The following is an 18587-nucleotide window of genomic DNA, read 5'->3' as shown; positions in this document are numbered from 1 at the left end:
ATGATGTACATAAATTCATAATTTTGCTGTTAGTAATGGTCACACTCAGTTCAGGTAGGTTTTTGTTGGGATGTATTTCCACACAATCAACATCCTATAATTAAAACAAACATGTTCTTCATAAGATAAATCAGTGGCAGAATGAATGAATTATTCTCTTCTGAAGATTAGTTAATATTTTTATCTATAAATTAAATCCCATGGGCAACTTAGCCCTTTCCCTGAAGCATTTATGAGTTCATTCATACATGTATATATTTTTATCATATGTAATTCTTAGCCATCTTTAGTCACAAGGTAAAGAATGATTCTCAAGCCAAGGGGGCATAGGTGGATGTTAGGTGAGGTGTGGGAAGCTGATATGAGAATTACGAAACAATCCTCTTTCTTTGAGAATGTTTTAATTTTCAGAGGTAGCCATGTCTGTCTTGCTTGGTTTCATTTTCCTCTTGTTCTTCTTCGAATTCCTAAATTCATCTCAATAAGGAGATGACAGAAAACAAAATCATAAAGGCCCCTCTGTTCAGAAAGTCTCCCCACACATAAATCTTCTCCAACTTCTCAGAAAAAATTACATACCATTGGCAACTTTATGGTGGGGGCTTTATTGATGTCTCGTGAATATCCTCAGGACCTATTATTTTCATGCTATTGTGTCAACTCAAGCCACAGATTATCAGTATACAAGTTTAAACATTCAACCTTTTATGAATAGGATGGAAAGCAATTTATTGAGTTTTAAAGACTAGTATAAATGGACAATGTTAACTGGTAGATTGTTGTCTTTTATTTATTAAAGAAAACATTCATTGTGGTCATTATTTAAATAAATCTTTTTTTTGCTTCAGTCCACTCTTGGTTCAGGATAAGAATGGATGTGATTGAGTCATGGTTTGGTCAGGATATGCTTCAAATGGCAAATCACAAGTTAATGAAAAAAAGTTTTTTTAATTTTGTCTGTTTACTAGCTCCTTGAAAGACTAGGTTTCTAAAACATTCCAATCAAAAGTACAATAAATTGTTTATTTAGAATGTTTCTCTTAATTCTTTACCCACAAGATTTCAAGTTGTGTAAGTCAAACTAGAATCCTTTCTCTACCTTCTAGTCTGTGTGGTCTGCAAGCTAGGCTGGTGTTCATAAATAACCAAAGCTGCCTGCTTTTCCCTAGAAGAAACCTTTACCTATTAACTTGGAAAATCCAAAGATTTGGGGCACCTGGGTGGCTCAGTCTGTTGAGTGTCCGACTTCGGCTCAGGTTATGATCTCGCGGTTTGTGAGTTCAAGCCCTGCGTTGGGCTCTGTGCTGACAGCTCGGAGCCTGGAGCCTGTTTTGTATTCTGTGTCTTCTTCTCTCTCTGCCCCTTCCCCACTCATGCTCTGTCTCTCTCTGTCTCTCAAAAATGAATAAACTTTAAAAAAAAATTAAAAAGAAAAAAAAAAGAAAACCCAAAGAATCAATACAAGCTTTTTTCAGTACATGTTGCCGCACAAAAGAAACGGTGTTATTACCCTTAAAGAGAATCCCAAATGCAGTCTTCTATTTGTAGGGTTACGACCCCATGGAAAGCTAAACACTTCAAAGTAACTGCTCTCCATCCACCATAATCAGTCTGGAAAGGTAAAAAGGACTTCTAGATTTAAGCAAAATGTTTGTCTGGGATCATTACTTTTGCCTTTATACTGCCTGTCACTATTTTATCTTGCTTAATTTTCTAGTTTTAAACGTATGCTTTCCAATAATTTTGTTTTAAAGTTTCAATTTACATTTTTAACATCCCTTAAGCTTATTTCATCAGTAGCATAAACCTAATTATGAGTCACACCAGGGGCTCTTTTGCTGTGGATAGTTCTTTCAGTTTATACTGGATCAAAGATTTCTGGGCCATGAGCAATCTGCTGGTCTGCTTTTTGCCTACTCAACTCTTTTAGTCATGAGATTGTTTTACTATTTAGAAATTTAAAAGATCTCTGCAGGCAACGCTGTGATTTATCCTCATAAGCGATATCTATATCTATCATCTATTATCTATGTATGTATCTACTACCTATCTATTATCTATCTACCATTTTTTTTTTCCAAAGCCCGGAGTATGTATAGATGACGGTACTTTTTTCCTGCCTCATACACACAATACTCAACCATCGTGCAGCCAGTGTTTATTTGACACACTATTTAACTGCTTCTGTTGAATTTAGTCATTCTCTGTATTTAGGATAGTCAGTGGATTTGCATAAGAAATCTAACCACATATATTTTAGACCACTTGAGTTTCTGTTCATTTATGTTTTAATATTTTTCCCTCTGTACTTCAGTTTGGATGGTTTCCTGTGTTCTGCCTCCAAGTACATTGATGTTAATGTCTAGGGTCCCAATGTCTGTTAAACCCAATCTAGTTCATTTTTATTCATATCTTGTGTATTTTTGTTCTATTTAATGGGTTTTTTGAGATTTGCAATGATTTATTCACTATGGTCATTTTGTCTTTTACAATCTCGAATAGGTTTAAATAGCTATTTTAGTCATTGGTTACTAATTCAACATCTATGCCATCTCTGTTTTATTGTCTTTGTTCATTGGATTTTTACTCACGTATTGGTCCTAGATGCCTAGTTTTTGTTGTTGTTCATTTTTTTATGCTGGGCTGATATGTTATGAACAGATTTTGTTGTCTTCCATTAAAGAGCATTGACCTCTGTTCTGACATGGAGTTATTTATATCAAGGATTTTTTTTCAAGGCTTTGTGAGAGTGTGTCTAGATTATCCTTACTCTCCTGGATGCAGTCTTTGTTAGGTTCAGACAAATGCTCAGATGTTTAATGAGAACTATTCTCTTTGGCTGGTCAGAATTCTCCACAACTGGGTAAAATCTGAAATCTCTGTCCAGCTCATGAAGCTTTCTAATAGTTGTTCACTGGTGGCCTTGGAAAAAACTATGCTTTGCAAGCACTGCGTGGTATTCAACCCAAGATTTAAGAGGATCCCTATGTTGACTTTTAAAATGGCATCTCTGGGAGAGGAGGGGAAGATGGCAGCATAGCAGGACGCTGGGTTCACCTCCTCCTGATGATTGTTTAGATTCCACCCACATCTGCCTAAATAACCCAGAAACCTGCCAGAAGTCTAGCAGAGGACTCTCTTGAGCCAAGCGTAGACAAGAGGCCCACGGAAGAGGGTAGGAAGGGCAGAGAGGCGCCGAAACTCCAAAGGGAACCAGTTCCACTTACCGAACTTGCTTATACTGTGCAAACGCCCAATGCTGTACTTCTGTGGATCCATTCCTCTGACCGGCCTGCCTCCATCCTGATGCTGCAGGGCCCCTCCTGCAGGGGACACCAACAGCAAAGCGAGCTGAGTCTGCCCCTCTTGCCCCTGTGCACCTTGCAGATCCACCCCAGCTAATACGCCAGATCCCATCGAAGCAGCACCACAAGCCTGGCAGTGTGTAAGTAGCCCAGACAAGGGCCACACCACTCCACAGTGAGTCCTGCCCCTGGGAGAGGGGGAGATAAGGTACACACCAGTCTGACTGTGGCCCCAGCAGTGGGCTGGAGGCAGACATCGGGTCTGGTTGTGGCCCCACTCACCAACACAAGTTACTCTGCACAGCACAGAGCAAGTGTCCTGCAGTTTGGAGCCACCTCAGAGACTACCCAAAATGATGAAACGGAAGCTTTCTCCTCAAAAGAAACTCCAGGAAGTAGCAACAGCTAACAAATTGATCAAAAACGATTTACAATATAACGGAACAAGAATTAACAATAATAGTCATAAAATTAATTGCTGGGCTTGAAAAAGCATAGAGGACAGCAGAGAATCTATTGCTACAGAGATCAAGGGACTAAGAAATAGTCATGAGGAGCTAAAAAATGCTATAAATGAGGTGCAAAATAAAATGGAGGTGGCCATAGACAGATTGAAGAGGCAGAGGAGAGAATAGGTGAATTAGAAGATACAATTATAGAAAAAGAGGAAGCTAAGAAAAAGACAGATAAAAAAATCCAGGAGTATTAAGAGAACTAAATCCATAGAACTAAGTGATGCAATCAAACAGAATGATATCTGTATCATAGGAATTTCAGAAGAAAAGACATAGAAAGGGGCTGAAGGTGTACTTGAACAAATCATAGCTGAGAACTTCCCTGATCTGGGGAAGGAAACAGGTATTAAAATCCAAGAGGCACAGAGAACTCCCTTCAGATGTAACTTAAATCAATCTTCTGTACGACATATCATAGTGAAACTGGAAAAATACAAGGATAAAGAGAAAATTCTGAAAGCAGCTAGGAATAAACACACTCTAACTTATAAAGGGAGACCCACAGGACTAGTGGCAGACCTATCTACTGAAACTTGGCAGGCCAGAAAGGAATGGCAGATTTCCTCAATGTGATGAACAGAAAAAATATGCAGCTGAGAATCCTTTATCCAGCAAGTCTGTCATTCAGAATAGAAGGAGAGATAAAGGTCTTCCCAAACAAACAAAAACTGAAGGAATTCATCACCACTAAACCAGCCCTACAAGAGATCCTAAGGAGGATTCTGTGAGTGTTGAAAGGACCACAAAGTACCAGAGACATCACTACAAGCATGAAACCTACAGACATCACAATGACTCTAAACCCATATCTTTCTATAATCACATTGAATGTCAATGGACTAAATGCTCCAACCAAAAGATATAGAGTATCAGAATGGATAAAAAAACAAGACCCGTCTATTTGGTGTCTACAAGGGACTCATTTTTGACCCGAGGACACCTTCAGATTGAAAGTGAGGGGATGGAGAGCTGTCTATCATGCTACTGGAAGTCAAAAGAAAGCTGGAGTAGCCATAGTTATATCAAACTAGACTTTAAATTAAAGGCTGTAACAAGAGATGAAGAAGGGCATTATATAATAATTATAGGGTCTATACATCAGGAAGAGCTAACAATTATAAATGTCTATGTGTCAAATACATGAGCCCCAAATACATAAAACAATCACAAACATAAATAACCTTATTGATAAGAATGTGGTAATTGCAGGGGACTTTAATACCCCACTTACAACAATGGATAGATCATCTAGACACAGAATAAATAAATAAACAAGGGCCCTGAATGATACATTGGATCAGATGGACTTGACAGATATATTTAGAACTCTGCATCCCAAAGTAACAGAATGTACTTTTTTCTCGAGTGCACATGGAACATTCTCCAAGATAGATCACATACTGGGTAACAAAACAGCCCTTCATAAGTATAAAATTATTGAGATCATACCATGCACATTCAGACCACAATGCTATGAAACTTGAAATCAGCCCCAGGAAAAAGTCTGGAAACCTTCAAAGGAGGTTAAAGAACATCCTATTAAAGAATGAATGGGTCAACCAGGCAATTAGAGAAGAAATTAAAAAAATATATGGAAACAAATGAAAATGAAAATACAACAATCCAAATGCTTTGGGAGGCAGTGAAGGCAGTCCTGAGAGGAAAATATATTGCAATCCAGGCCTATCTCAAGAAACAAGAAAAATCCCAAATACAAAATCTAACAGCACACCTAAAGGAAATAGAAGCAGAACAGCAAAGACACCCCAACCCCAGCAGAAGAAGAAAAATAATAAATATCAGAGCAGAAATAAACAATATAGAATCTAAAAAAACTGTAGAGCAGATCAACGAAACCAAGAGTTGGTTTTTTGAAAAAATAAACAAAATTGATAAACCTCTAGCCAGGCTTCTCAAAAAGAGAAGGGAGAAGACTGGAATAGATAAAATCATGAATGAAAATGGAATTGTTACAAACAATTCCTCAGAAATACAGGCAAATATCAGGGAATACTATGAAATATTTTATGCCAACAAACTGGACAACGTGGAAGGAATGGACAAATTCCTAAACATCCACACACTTCCAAAACCCAAACAAGGAAGAAATAGGAAATTTGAACAGACCCATAAACAGCAAAGAAATTGAATCAGTTATCAAAAAACTCCCAACAAATAAGAGTCCAGGACCAGATGGCTTCCCAGGGGAGTTCTACCAGATGTTTAAAGTAGAGTTAATACCTATCTTTCTCAAGCTGTTCTAAAAAATAGAAAGGGAAGGAAAACTTTCAGACTCATTCTATGAAGCCAGTATTACTTTGATTCCTAAACCAGAGACCCAGTAGAAAAAGAGAACTACAGGCCAATATCCCTGATGAATATGGATGCAAAAATTCTCAATAAGATACTAGCAAATCAAATTCAACAGCATATAAAAAGAATTATTTACCATGATCAAGTGGGATTCATTCCTGGGATGCACGGCTGGTTCAACATTCGCAAATTAATCAATGCGATACATCACATTAATAAAAGAAAATTAAAGAACCATATGATCCTGTCAATCGACGCAGCAAAAGCATCTGACAAAATTCAGCATTCTTTCTTATTAAAAACCCTTGAGAAAGTCGGGATAGAGGAACATACTTAACCGTCATAAAAATCATTTCTGAAGAGCCCACAGCTAATATCATCCTCAATGAGGAAAAACTGAGAGCTTTCCTCCTGAGATCAGGAATACAACAGGGATGTCCATTCTCAATGCTGTTGCTTAACATAGTGTTGGAAGTGCTAGCATCAGCAACCAGACAACAAAGGGAAAGCAAAGGCATAAAAATTGACAAAGATGAAGCCAACCTTTCACTTTTTGCAGATGACATGATACTATACATGGAAAACCCGATAGACTCCACCAGAAGTCTGCTAGAGCTGATACATGAGTTCAGCCAGGTCGCAGGATACAAAATTAATGTACAGATATCAGTCTCATTCTTATACACTAATAATGAATCAACAGAAAGACAAGTAAAGAAACTGATCCCATTCACAATTGCACCAAGAGGCATAAAATACCTAGGAATAAACCTAACCAAAGATGTAAAAGATATGTATGCTGAAAACTATAGAAAGCTTATGAAGGAAATTGAAGAAGATACAAAGAAATGGGAAAACATTCCATGCTCATGGATTGGAAGAATAAATATTATTAAAATGTCAATACTACCCAAAGCAATCTACACATTCAATGCAATCCCAACCAAAATTGCACCAGCTTTCTTCTCAAAGCTAGAACAAGCAATCCTAAAATTTGTATGGAACCACAAAAGACCTCAAATAGCCAAAGTAATATTGAAGAAGACCAAAGTGGAAGGCATCACAATCCCAGACTTTAGCCTCTACTACAAATCATTAAGACAGCATGGTATTGGCACAAAAACAGACACATAGAACAATGGAATAGAATAGAGACTCCAGAACTGGACCCAAAAAAGTATGGCCAACCAATCTTTGAAAAAGCAGGAAAGAATATCCAATGGAAAAAAGACAGTCTCTTTAACAAATGGTGCTGGGAGAACTGGACAGCAACATGCAGAAGAATGAAACTAGACCACTTACACCATTCACAAAAATAAACTCAAAATAGATAAAGGACCTGAATGTGAGACAGGAAATCATCAAAACCCTAGAGGAGAAAGCAGGAAAAGACCACTCTGACCTCAGTCGTAGCAATTTCTTACTTGACACATCTCCAATGGCAAGGGAATTAAAAGCAAAAATGAACTACTGGGACCTCAGGAAGATAAAAATCTTCTGCACTGCAAAGGAAACAATCAACAAAACTAAATGGCAACCAACGGAATGGGAAAAGATATTTGCAAACGACATATCGGACAAAGGGCTAGTATCCAAAATCTATAAGGAACTCACCAATTCCACACCCGGAAAACAAATAATCCAGTGAAGAAATGGGCAGAAAACATGAATAGACACTTCTGTAAAGAAGACATCCAGATGGCCAACAGGCACATGAAAAGATGCTCAACATCACTCCTCATCAGGGAAATACCAATCAAAACCACACTGAGATATCACCTCACGCCAGTCAGAGTGGCTAAAATGAACAAATCGTGAGACTATAGACGCTGGAGAGGATAGGAGAAACGGGAACCCTTTTGCACTGTTGGTAGGAATGCAGACTGGTGCAGCCACTGTGGAAAACAGTGTGGAGGTTCGTCAGAAAATCAAAAACAGATCTACCCTATGACCCAGCAATAGCACTGCCAGGAATTTGCTCAAGGGATACAGGAGTGCTGATGCATAGGGGCACTTGTACCCCAATGTTTATAGCAGCACTTTCAACAATAGTCAAATTATGGAAAGAGCCTAAATGTCCATCAACTGCGAATGGATAAAAAAGATGTGTTTTATATATACAATGGAATGCTACTTGGCAATGAGAAAGAATGAAATCTGGCCATTTGTAGCAACGTGGACAGAACTGGAGAGTGCTATGCTAAGTGAAATAAGTCAGGCAGAGAAAGACAGATACCATATGTTTTCACTCATCTGTGGATCCTGAGAAACTCAACTGAAGACCATGGGGGAGGGGAAGGGAAGGAAAAAAAAAAAGTTAGGGAGAGAGCCAAACCATAAGAGACTCTTAAAAACTGAGAATAAACTGAGGGTTGATGGGGGGTGGGAAGGATGGGAGGGTGAATGATGGTCATTGAGGAAGGCACCTGTTGGGATGAGCACTGGATGTTGTATGGAAACCAATGTGACAATAAATTTCATATTAAAAAAAAATAAAAATAAAGAGAAAAACAAAACAAAACACAAAAAAATGGCATCACTGTCATTCATCCTCATTTTATTCACTTTATCCACATATTCTAACCATCTCAGCAGCCCCAAACTCAGATCTCTGTTTCATTCACCCAGTGCTTTCTCTGTCTTTGGGGCCCACCCCTTTGTGATGCAGTTTGAAAATTGTTTGCAGGCAGAAAATTAGAGTCGGTATGGAATTCACATCATGTTGTCCTCTTTTCTCAAAAAATAACATCACTGAGTTGTCTGTTGTTCAACTTCTAAAAATTATTGCTTTATATAGCTTGTCCAGCTTTATAGATTTTTTTTTTTTTTTTTTTTTTTTTTTTTTTTTTTTTTTTTTTTTTTTTTTTTTTACCAAGGGAAAGTACATCTGATGCTCTGTTATGGCCAGAGCCAGAAATTTCTAAAATTCATATTTTTAGTTTATTACATAAACAATAGAATAAGCTTATTAAACTTGTATCAAATTAAGGTTTGATTCAAAAGTGCACTAAATCTGTAGATTAACTTGAGGAGAATCGATGTATTTAAATTGACTCTTCCCATCCATTAATAGTATTTATTGGATTTTCTTTCAGGCTTTTCAATAAAGCTTAAAAGTTATACATATTAAGTCTTACACTTCTTTTGTTGGATTTAATAAAAATAATGGTATTTTTGCTGTTGTAAATAGTATCTTTTTAAATTTTTTTTTGGTACATTGAACTGTCTGTAACTGATCTTAACTATGTGGCCATACTTTTTATTAGTTATAAAAAATTTATATGAATTTTAACTACATAGCTGAACTCTTATAATCATTTGCATCTAGACTCATATTCTCTTTATTCACAATCATATCATCTGCTCCTATTAACAGGTTTTTTTTTCCTCTTTTTGATTATTACAGCATGTATTTTTTTGCTTTTGTCTTACTGCACATTGTTCACCAGAATTAATGGGCCTAGTTTTGAGTCTCCAATCTAAGTACTAATATTGATATTTGACAGGGGTGCCTGGATGGCTCAGTTGGTTGAGCATCCGACTTCAGCCCAGGTCATGATCTCACAGCTTGTGAGTTCGAGCCCCGCATCAGGCTCTGTACTAACAGCTCAGAGCCTGGAAACTTCTTCTGATTCTGTGTCTCCCTCTCAGTCTCTCTCTGTCTCTCCCCTGCTCATGCTCTGTCTCTCCTGTCTCAAAAATAAATAAACATTAAAAAAATATATTGATATTTGACATAAGGGCAATCTTCTATTTTGACAGCTTACAAATGAACATACAGATTCTGGTTTTAAGTCTTATTTATTCTCAATTTACTTTGATCTTGTAGTGTTTCTTTACTTTTCATATGTACAAAGTATCCACTCCATAATACTTGCAGCCGTAGACAGAGGTCTGTGAAAATAATTTTTTCACAGTGATCACAATGATTTTTTTCTAACAAAAATTCTCTCTTCCTTAGGAATTGGTGTGCTTATGTACATACCAGATTATCACCCACAGTGATACTAGACAACCAAGTCACTTATCTTCCAAATGGGAGAGGGCCTTGTGGCTCAACCGGGAGATCCTGTCCTCAGAGGTATGTGATATTGTTTGAAAATAGCCACTGCTTGTGCTATATTCATGTATGTCCTGGAATATGTAGAGAAAGCTAATCATCCCAGGTACATAAGTATAATAAGGTCAGAGTAGGGTCATTACATTAAATGAGATGCATGATCTTGGGTAAGTTAAAATGCAGATACTAATAATACATGCCTCATTGGGAGTTTTTAGAATATGTGAGACAATGCAGTAATAACCTTAGCCTACTGACAGAGTCTTCAATAAATGTTAATTCTCATGCTTATTTCCATTTTTACTATTACTATTATTTTTATTCTATAACCTGACCAATAATCCTGTCTTTTAATTCTTATGAAATTCATATACAGTTCTAAAATTTTATTGATAATTTCCCTTTCCTACCAGGTCAGAGAGAAGTCTGTAATTTGGCAAGCCACTAATTGAGATTATGCACAATAAAACGGCTGAGGAGGGCCTTTCTTTACATGTGTATTTTAATGATTCATGTTATTTAATTTTCATTTTTTAAAAAATCTATTTAGGACATTAAAAAATTGTCCTCAAATGTGGGGCTGAGTAATTGATAAGTGCTCTGAATTCGTACAGTCACAGTAGCTTATCTGAGAGTGTTTCAGAAGACCCTGAAATAAAAACTAAAATTATTATTCAGGCCATGATGGCTCATGTTATGCAAATTGTCATACAAATAACTCAGGCAATGAATCTGACACATTGGCAATCTGGAACAGTGCACAGTAAGGATTGTAAAATCAAGGTGTTTCTTACTCCCCAGAGGAATAGCTAAGGTTCATGGTCCAGAGAGCAAAGCACATCTTAGGGATTTAGGAGAGCTGAGCTCCAGTTCTGCTTTCAGTTTACTCCCTTTGTGGCAATTTCCTTGCCGACATGAGAAACAAAGAATGCATTGTTAATTCTTCAGTAATGAAAATATTACCACAGTAACCCCCATTATACTGCCCTTCTGAGTTCAAGGTGAGTTTTTTTTCTCTCTCTCTTTAAACAAACCAGAAATGTATATCTTTATTCTCATCTCTTATCTTTCTTTACCTTTGAATGAGTCTCTCCATTCATTCACTATTTCAGTATATATGCAATGTTTGTTACTTTTCTTTTATTATGCCTGAGCCACATATACCAGGGATCCAGTTTGCTAAAGCAGGGACATTTACTCCTATAATAATGCAACCAACTGTGTGGATTCATCCTAATAAACTCTCAAGAGTCCTTTTCCAAACAGCTGTCCTTTCTGTTTGGATTTAACTATTGGACTGGAGATAGTTCACTGGACAGAGTTTTATTTACTGAATACAATTCACTGGAATAAACACAGACAAATGATTAGCCTATTTTTTTGAGATGGAAAGAATCTTACAGCTCATTTTAAAATTGAGGAACAACCTCACACATAGTGAATTACCCTTCACATCACAGCAAGTTTCCTAAAGCCCAGTCGGTTTATAATACATTTTCTTCCACATGATCAGGGTTTACCCATGAAATTGACCATTGTCTCCACAAAGCTGCATGGGACAAACTTCTAGATAATAACAGTGGAGGCTAACCCATGCAGCATGGAATAATATCCCACCTGGATCACTTTTAGATACGAGACTTTGAGCAAGTTTTTTCATCTCTCTCTTCCTCAGGCTCCTCATCAGCACATCAGAATAATAATATTTTCCAAATAGAATAAAATTAAACAAGATAATATATACCCATTTTATAGACCTGCTTGATAAGTATTAGCTAAATATTAAAATCATGTGGTAAGAATAAATATGACAAAATTGTATTTATGATTGACATTTACATATATATATAGTGCCTACAGTTCAGGACCATTCACCATTTCTATTGATTGCCGTGTTAAAATGTTATAACTTCTTGATTTCCCTTGCGCAGTTTCTTTTCCAAAATATTTTCTCATGTTCCCTGTCTCTCCCCCTCTCTTTCTCTCCTTCTCTTTACCCCATCTCTCTCTCTGAGATAAATACCATATGAGAGAAATAATAAAAATTAAGCTTTTAAAACTTGAGAAAAGAGAAAGTGCAGGTTAAAAATCATAGTGGTTTCTATAATTTCAGTTAGATCATTGGTACACGGTTTAAGTTGTTTGATGTTGATCTGAGAAAAAACAAGTCCTTTTAACTATAATGATATAAGGAATAATAAAAATTGAAATAAAATAAATTATCCTATAAGCTGTTTAAAAATTAGAATTAAAATAATTTTTTAAAGTTTATTTTATTTTTGAGAGAGACAGAGACAGTGCGAGTGGGGGAGGGGTAGAGAGAAAGGGAGACAGAGAATCCCAAGCAGGCTCCGTGCTGCCAGCGTAGAGCCGGATGAGGGATTCAAACCCATGAAACCATGAGATCATGACCTGAGCCAAAACCAGGAGTCCCGCGTTTAACGTACTGAGCCACCCAGGTACTCCTTAAAATAAGTTTTAGGGACACCTGGGTGGTTCAGTCAGTTGAGCTTCTGACTGTTTCAGGTCACGATCTTGCAGGGTTGTGGGTTGGAGCCTCGCATCGGGCTCTGTGCTGACAGCTCAGAGCCTGGAGCCTGCTTGGGATTCTGTGTCTCCTTGTCTCTTTGCCCCTCCCCTGCTCACACGCTGTTTGTCTCTCTCTCAAAAATAAATAAACGTTAAAAAAAAAATTAAATAAGTTTTAACATTGCTTTAGTTAAAAGAATTATCAAGGGAAATGTTCTACTATGTGTAGAAGATGTAACGATAGGTATAAACTTAAAATCCCCAACAGCAGAAGTCTTAATACTTTTTAGAATGTATTTAAACAAATCTAAGTTTAACAATAATATTGATGATGAGGATTATAGTATTAACAATAACAGATACCATTTATTGAATGCTTATTATATTTGGGGCAATGTCTCCAATACTTTAACAATCCCAACTGATAATTTAATGAGAGACAAATACTTCCTCTCCTCTACAGATCTCAGAAGATCCCAAATCCCGTCTACAGGATGCAACATAAAATCGTTACTTCATTGGAATGGAAGTGCTGTCCTGGATTCAGTGGAGCAAAATGTCAGCTAAAAGGTATATTCTAATAGTAATTTTATAATAACAATTAGAAGCATAAAACTTCTGAAGAATAAGCAACTGATTCCAGTGAAGAGTTGTATTTTCCCTTTTGAACCTAAGTTAATTAACATGTAACCAAATCATTAAAACTGTTACCTCTCTAGAGCTTCCTTAGTACTGAGTTTAGCACCCTAAATCTCTTAATGAGATATCTTATATATTCTTATATTGTTATGGTAGTTTTATGGCATGAGTAAGTGGAGATCTGATTATTCACTTTTTCTTAACTGTATGCTGTGGAGACATGCCTTATTTAAATATCGGAAATCCTAATTTTATACTTTTAAATAATCATTAGAAGTGACCCTATGTGATAATAAAACTAATTTCTAGTTTTGTTCTCGTTCAATTATTTGAAATAATGTCTATGAATGAAATTCAGTTTTAAAGAATATACAAATAGGCATGAATAATTGTGGGTTTTTTCCCCTTAAATCCTCATAGAGCCATTTTATCAACTTTAATTTTAAGGATTTTCTGGTGGCAAGGCTAATCAAACACATGGTAACCTGCCGTGGCCTAACATCCATGTGGCTATTATTTTGCTTTTGGCTTTAAAACAGCCAAAAGCCTTGAAAAATAAGATACGGCATCGGCATATGTATTTTAAATGAATAAATATTACGAGAAAGACCATTAGCAGTGGTGAGGAATTCAATCAGCAGCATGAGAGACTGTGATTAAAAATTAATGTAAGTGTGGAGAAACCATTATGATTCACATTTTGAAAAAAGGAAGTTGTAATACAAAAAGCTCTAGGAAACTTGCAGTTTTGCTAGGGATATTATGTATGGTTTTTCCAGCCCACCCGGTGAGAATCTGTAGGCGGATTTGACTATAAGGCTATTTGTTCTGGGTCTGGCCTGAATTTCAGAGATGATATAAAAATTTAATACATTTTCAGGGTATAATATGAATATGTACTTCATTTATAATCAAGTAAAATAAACTTTTAAATAAAATATCATCTATACAAAACGTATTTAAAAACGGGGCAATTTAGCATATTCTAAAGAAGTCCAAATATCATGCTGCTTTCAAATGATCCCTGATTTCTGCGAGGTGCACAAATATGGTAAAACATATTTGTTTTTAATCTATAAATGGCAGATGGTTAAAAGTTCTGAACAATATTTAGAATTATATTTATAAAGTCTAACAGTAGTTTTTACATTTCCCTTCTTCTATGAAGAAGGGTATCTTAGGAATATCGATTCCTTATTATTTCTTAGAGAAGGGTTAGTTCACATTATACCTTTCTAGAAATTTAGAATGTCATTACACACCCTATTGCACATAGGGGACTGAATGTCGATATGTGACAGAAAGCAAAGTCTTTATGTCAAAGAATGTCATGGGCTGCAGCTGATAAGAACTGTTGTTGCTTTGATTGTTTAATGACATCTCATGTTCTAACTGGAAGCCACCTGTGGATATTTTTAATACTAGACTTACAAATTGTTATCTTGAATCTTCATTAACCAAAATGTCCCAGAACAGACCTGACTATGACCTTCTGTTACAATACTATAATTAGAACTACTCATAGTTCAAGCATCTGCTGATTAAGCTGTTGTGGAAAGGTCATCTTTCTACTGAAATCTATGATAGGAATAATTTTCCGATGGCGGATATGCCCATTGTGTCATGTCATACAATCAATTCAATATGACTGTGATTCCAAAAACCCCTACTCTTGCTCCCTATGATACTCTGACCATCCTTCTCTTCACTTATATTGCAGTATATAAAAGCAGTTCAATTTTTTATTAGTGCAGTTGATGCACTGATAGTATCAAGAACTACTGTGTCCCTTTGTCCCTTGAATCAATCTTCATTATCTCATCTATCCTGGGTTTCTTCCTTCCTTCCTGTCTTCTTTTCTTTGTTTCCTTTTTTTTTTTAAACACATTTTTCCCTTCTGATTTCTCCGCCACTACATTCCAACTCTCCCTCTTCTTATCACACTTTATGTATGTGCCAATAGTCTCTTATTCTTATACGGAAGAAAAAAATGTCAGGTTTCCTTTGACAACACTCTCCACGCTATCTCATTTAACAAGCAGCCCCAAATATGGCAAGAATAATCAGTGTGGCTCATCCATTCTTTAAATGTCTTCAGAGCCTGCAAGGGTTTAGAATAACCTTCCCATGTAGCTACTGTGATAATTACTTCAGTGCTAGTCCTTCACATCAGATTATTCTATCCATAGAAAATACGTAAATTTTACAAATCCCTACTTCCCCAAAAGTTTCATCCCCACAAATAAAATAAACTTCATAATACAAAAACAACAATTTCTTTTTCATTTAGATTGCAGTAGGGAGATATTTTTAAATGTATAGGGAAGATCCATCAGTCAGGAATAAAATGGAACAGCTAGCAACTGTACTCTCTTTTATTTCTCCTCCTCCACTTCTATACCTTTTTCTCTTTTTCTTTCTCCTCCTACCCTTTTATAGCTTCACTTCCAACCTGTTAGAAAGGGGTATTGTGGGGTGCCTGGGTGGCTCAGTCAGTTAAGCATCTGACTTCAGCTCAGGTCATGATCTTGCCATAGGTGGGTTCAATCCCTCCCTCTCTCTCAAAAAATAAATACACATCAAAAATTTTTTTTTAATTTTTTTAATGTGTATTTATTTTTGACAGAGAGAGACAGACAGACAGAGACAGAGACAGAGCATGAGTAGGGGAGGGGCAGAGAGAGAGGGAGACCCAGAATTCGAAGCAGGCTCCAGGCTCCCAGCTGCCAGCACAGAGCCCAACGCGGGGCCCGAACCCACAGAGTGCGAGATCATGACCTGAGCTGAAGTTGGACACTCAACCGACTGAGCCACCCAGGCGCCCCACATTAAAAATGTTTGAAAAAAAGAAAGGCATGCCGTGATTCAAAATCAATGAGGCAATTCTTCCCGTTGTCTTATTCTACCATATGCTGCCTATAATATGACTAAGCCTCTACGCATGCTCATTTTGCTACAATTTCGATAATCAAAAATGTGGTAAAAAAAAAAAAGTTCTAGATTAGATTATTAATAATATTAGTCATACTATCAAGAGGAAAACAATTTTTTAAAAGCGTAAATGAATAGAAATTTTTAGGGAAAAAAGGTAGATGCATTAAGTCAAAGAGCAAGGCAATAGTTTTGATTTATTTTACGTTTGTTATACTTTTTTGAGGATCAAAGAGTTTGTCTTCAGAAAGGGACCTAATTTTGTGATGGGATCCAAGACATTTTTTCAGAATGTCAGCAAAAATATACTTTTTAAACCATTTATATAAAATTTGCAATAATGTGCTTTTCCAGTAGATGTCTCTAAAATGTTCTGAAGTAGAACAAGGAAATTGTGGCTTGCTCTAATGACACAAAAGACGGGAATTTAAGTTCAAATAATGTTAGATTAGAGAGGAGGAAAGAAAAGCTTCTTTGTAAATCTGTTTAAGAAAAAATCCAGTCAGCTCTAGTCAGATCCTTTATGTAGGAAAAAGGTATTTTATAAAATTATGTTTTATAATACGTACCACAGATATTACAAATGCTGAAAAATACAATTATGCAGTTATTGAAATAAATTGACCTCTGCCATTTGTTATGAATATATAAAAATATTTCATTTTATAAATGTTGTGAGATAGTTCAATAAATTTTATAAGCTATTATAACCAGCATTTTAAATATGGGACTTCTCCAGTAAAACTATTTTAAGATATTACTTCAATTAATATAAATACCTAAACAGAAAAAAGTCCCTATATTTCCTTATATACTTGCATATCTAATTCATCCTAGTGGGGATTAATGCTTTCCCCTTTAAGAAAGAACATTATCTCCTATAAGCATCTTGCTCAATTATGATACATTTAGTCAAAAGTCACCATGTACCTTAAGTCTTTGTTGCACCAATTGCTTTCTTTGATTTAACTACCAAATGTCAGTAAATGTTTATATATGTATTGAATATCACCAAATAAGCATTCACCTGATGTCACAGGATCAGCCAGAAACTGGTCTTGTCACATAGGAAGCTTTCTGGTACTAAGAGCAAGCTTCCTCATTACTGAATTGCCATTAATGACTTCCTCCATAAGCCTCAAAGGTCTGGAAGAAAAACAAAATATAGATAACACCTGTCTAATAGAAGGAGGAAGAGGAGTGGGGGAATCAGAGGAGAATGGAAAGGGAAGGAAAGGGAAGGGAAGGGAAGGGGAAAAAAGGAATCTGATTTCTTAAATATATTGAATTTTCATTAATTTATTTTTAAATGTTTATTTATTTTTGAGAGACAGCAAGAGAGAGCACAAGAGGGGGAGGGGCAGAGAGAGAAGGATACACAGAATCCAAAGCATGCTCCAGGCTCTGAGCTGTCAGCACAGAGCCTAATGTGGGGCTCGAACCCACAAAATGTGAGATCATGATCTGAACCGAAGTCAGAAGCTTAACTTACTGAGCCACCCAGATGCCCCCATATTGCTTTTTTTTTTTAAATCTGAAGTGATAAAGCTCTTTAAAAGTTGTTTGACTTAAATAAATGTCCTTCTGTCCTAGCACCTATCTCTCAGAAAGGACCAAGAAAAAGAGACTTAGAAATCCACCCTATAGAACAAAGCAAAGGTCTGTGCTGAAGTGCAAGATAAGATAAGATTGCCTGGGAAACCTAGAATTCATAGCAGTCCTTGTGGTAGGGAATACATTTGGGAAGACAGAAAGATTGCTACATGGAAAAATAAAAGAGCATCAATCACAGGAAAGTAACTGACTCCACTTGCGAGAGACCCTATCAGCGTTCTCCCTGGGCTAAATCCTATGAAATCAACTGGGATGAATGCAGGCATTGAACTCCAGTCAACAAACAGAGCTAGGAAAAGATAACATAAAGCACTGAATTTGTTAAACAGGCATTTCAAGTTTTTAACAGTCTTGGCAGGGACCCAATCCAATGAATTCCAGAGAAAAGAGGTTCACATGACAATCAGATCTCAAGGATCTTTGTGCAATGGTTAATAGTTGTTTCTTTTATGAGTACAATTTCCTCACCTAGTTCCTTTTAAGCAATTAATTTAAAAATAATTATAGCTGAAAGCAAATGGAAAGTTTCACATGCATACGCACACACACAATCACATTAGTTTTTGTCATTTAATATTTAAAGTATTTTTCCAATTACATATTCTTTCAAATCTTAAAACTTCTCAAATATATGGAGAACGTTTAATTTTTCTTATTTCACATATGTTTTCATATAATGGG

The 18587-nt window shown here is 36.3% G+C and overlaps 1 protein-coding gene across 2 annotated transcripts in view; it reads left to right on the top strand.

Moving 5' to 3' along the window:
• MMRN1 (multimerin 1) overlaps positions 1 to 18587 on the top strand; it is a 70289-nt gene that overhangs the window by 14679 nt on the left and 37023 nt on the right. For both annotated transcript variants that reach the window (XM_006930965.5, XM_045056097.1), the window contains 2 exons: positions 10095 to 10214; positions 13186 to 13292. In XM_006930965.5, the coding sequence (XP_006931027.3) occupies positions 10095 to 10214; positions 13186 to 13292 (227 nt within the window). The remainder of the gene's footprint in view (positions 1 to 10094; positions 10215 to 13185; positions 13293 to 18587) is intronic.

Source organism: Felis catus, chromosome B1, assembly GCF_018350175.1.
Source record: "Felis catus isolate Fca126 chromosome B1, F.catus_Fca126_mat1.0, whole genome shotgun sequence".
Taxonomy (NCBI): domain Eukaryota; kingdom Metazoa; phylum Chordata; class Mammalia; order Carnivora; family Felidae; genus Felis; species Felis catus.
The sequence above is the reverse complement of the archived record's forward strand: the minus strand, read 5'-3'. Positions and strand labels throughout refer to the sequence as shown.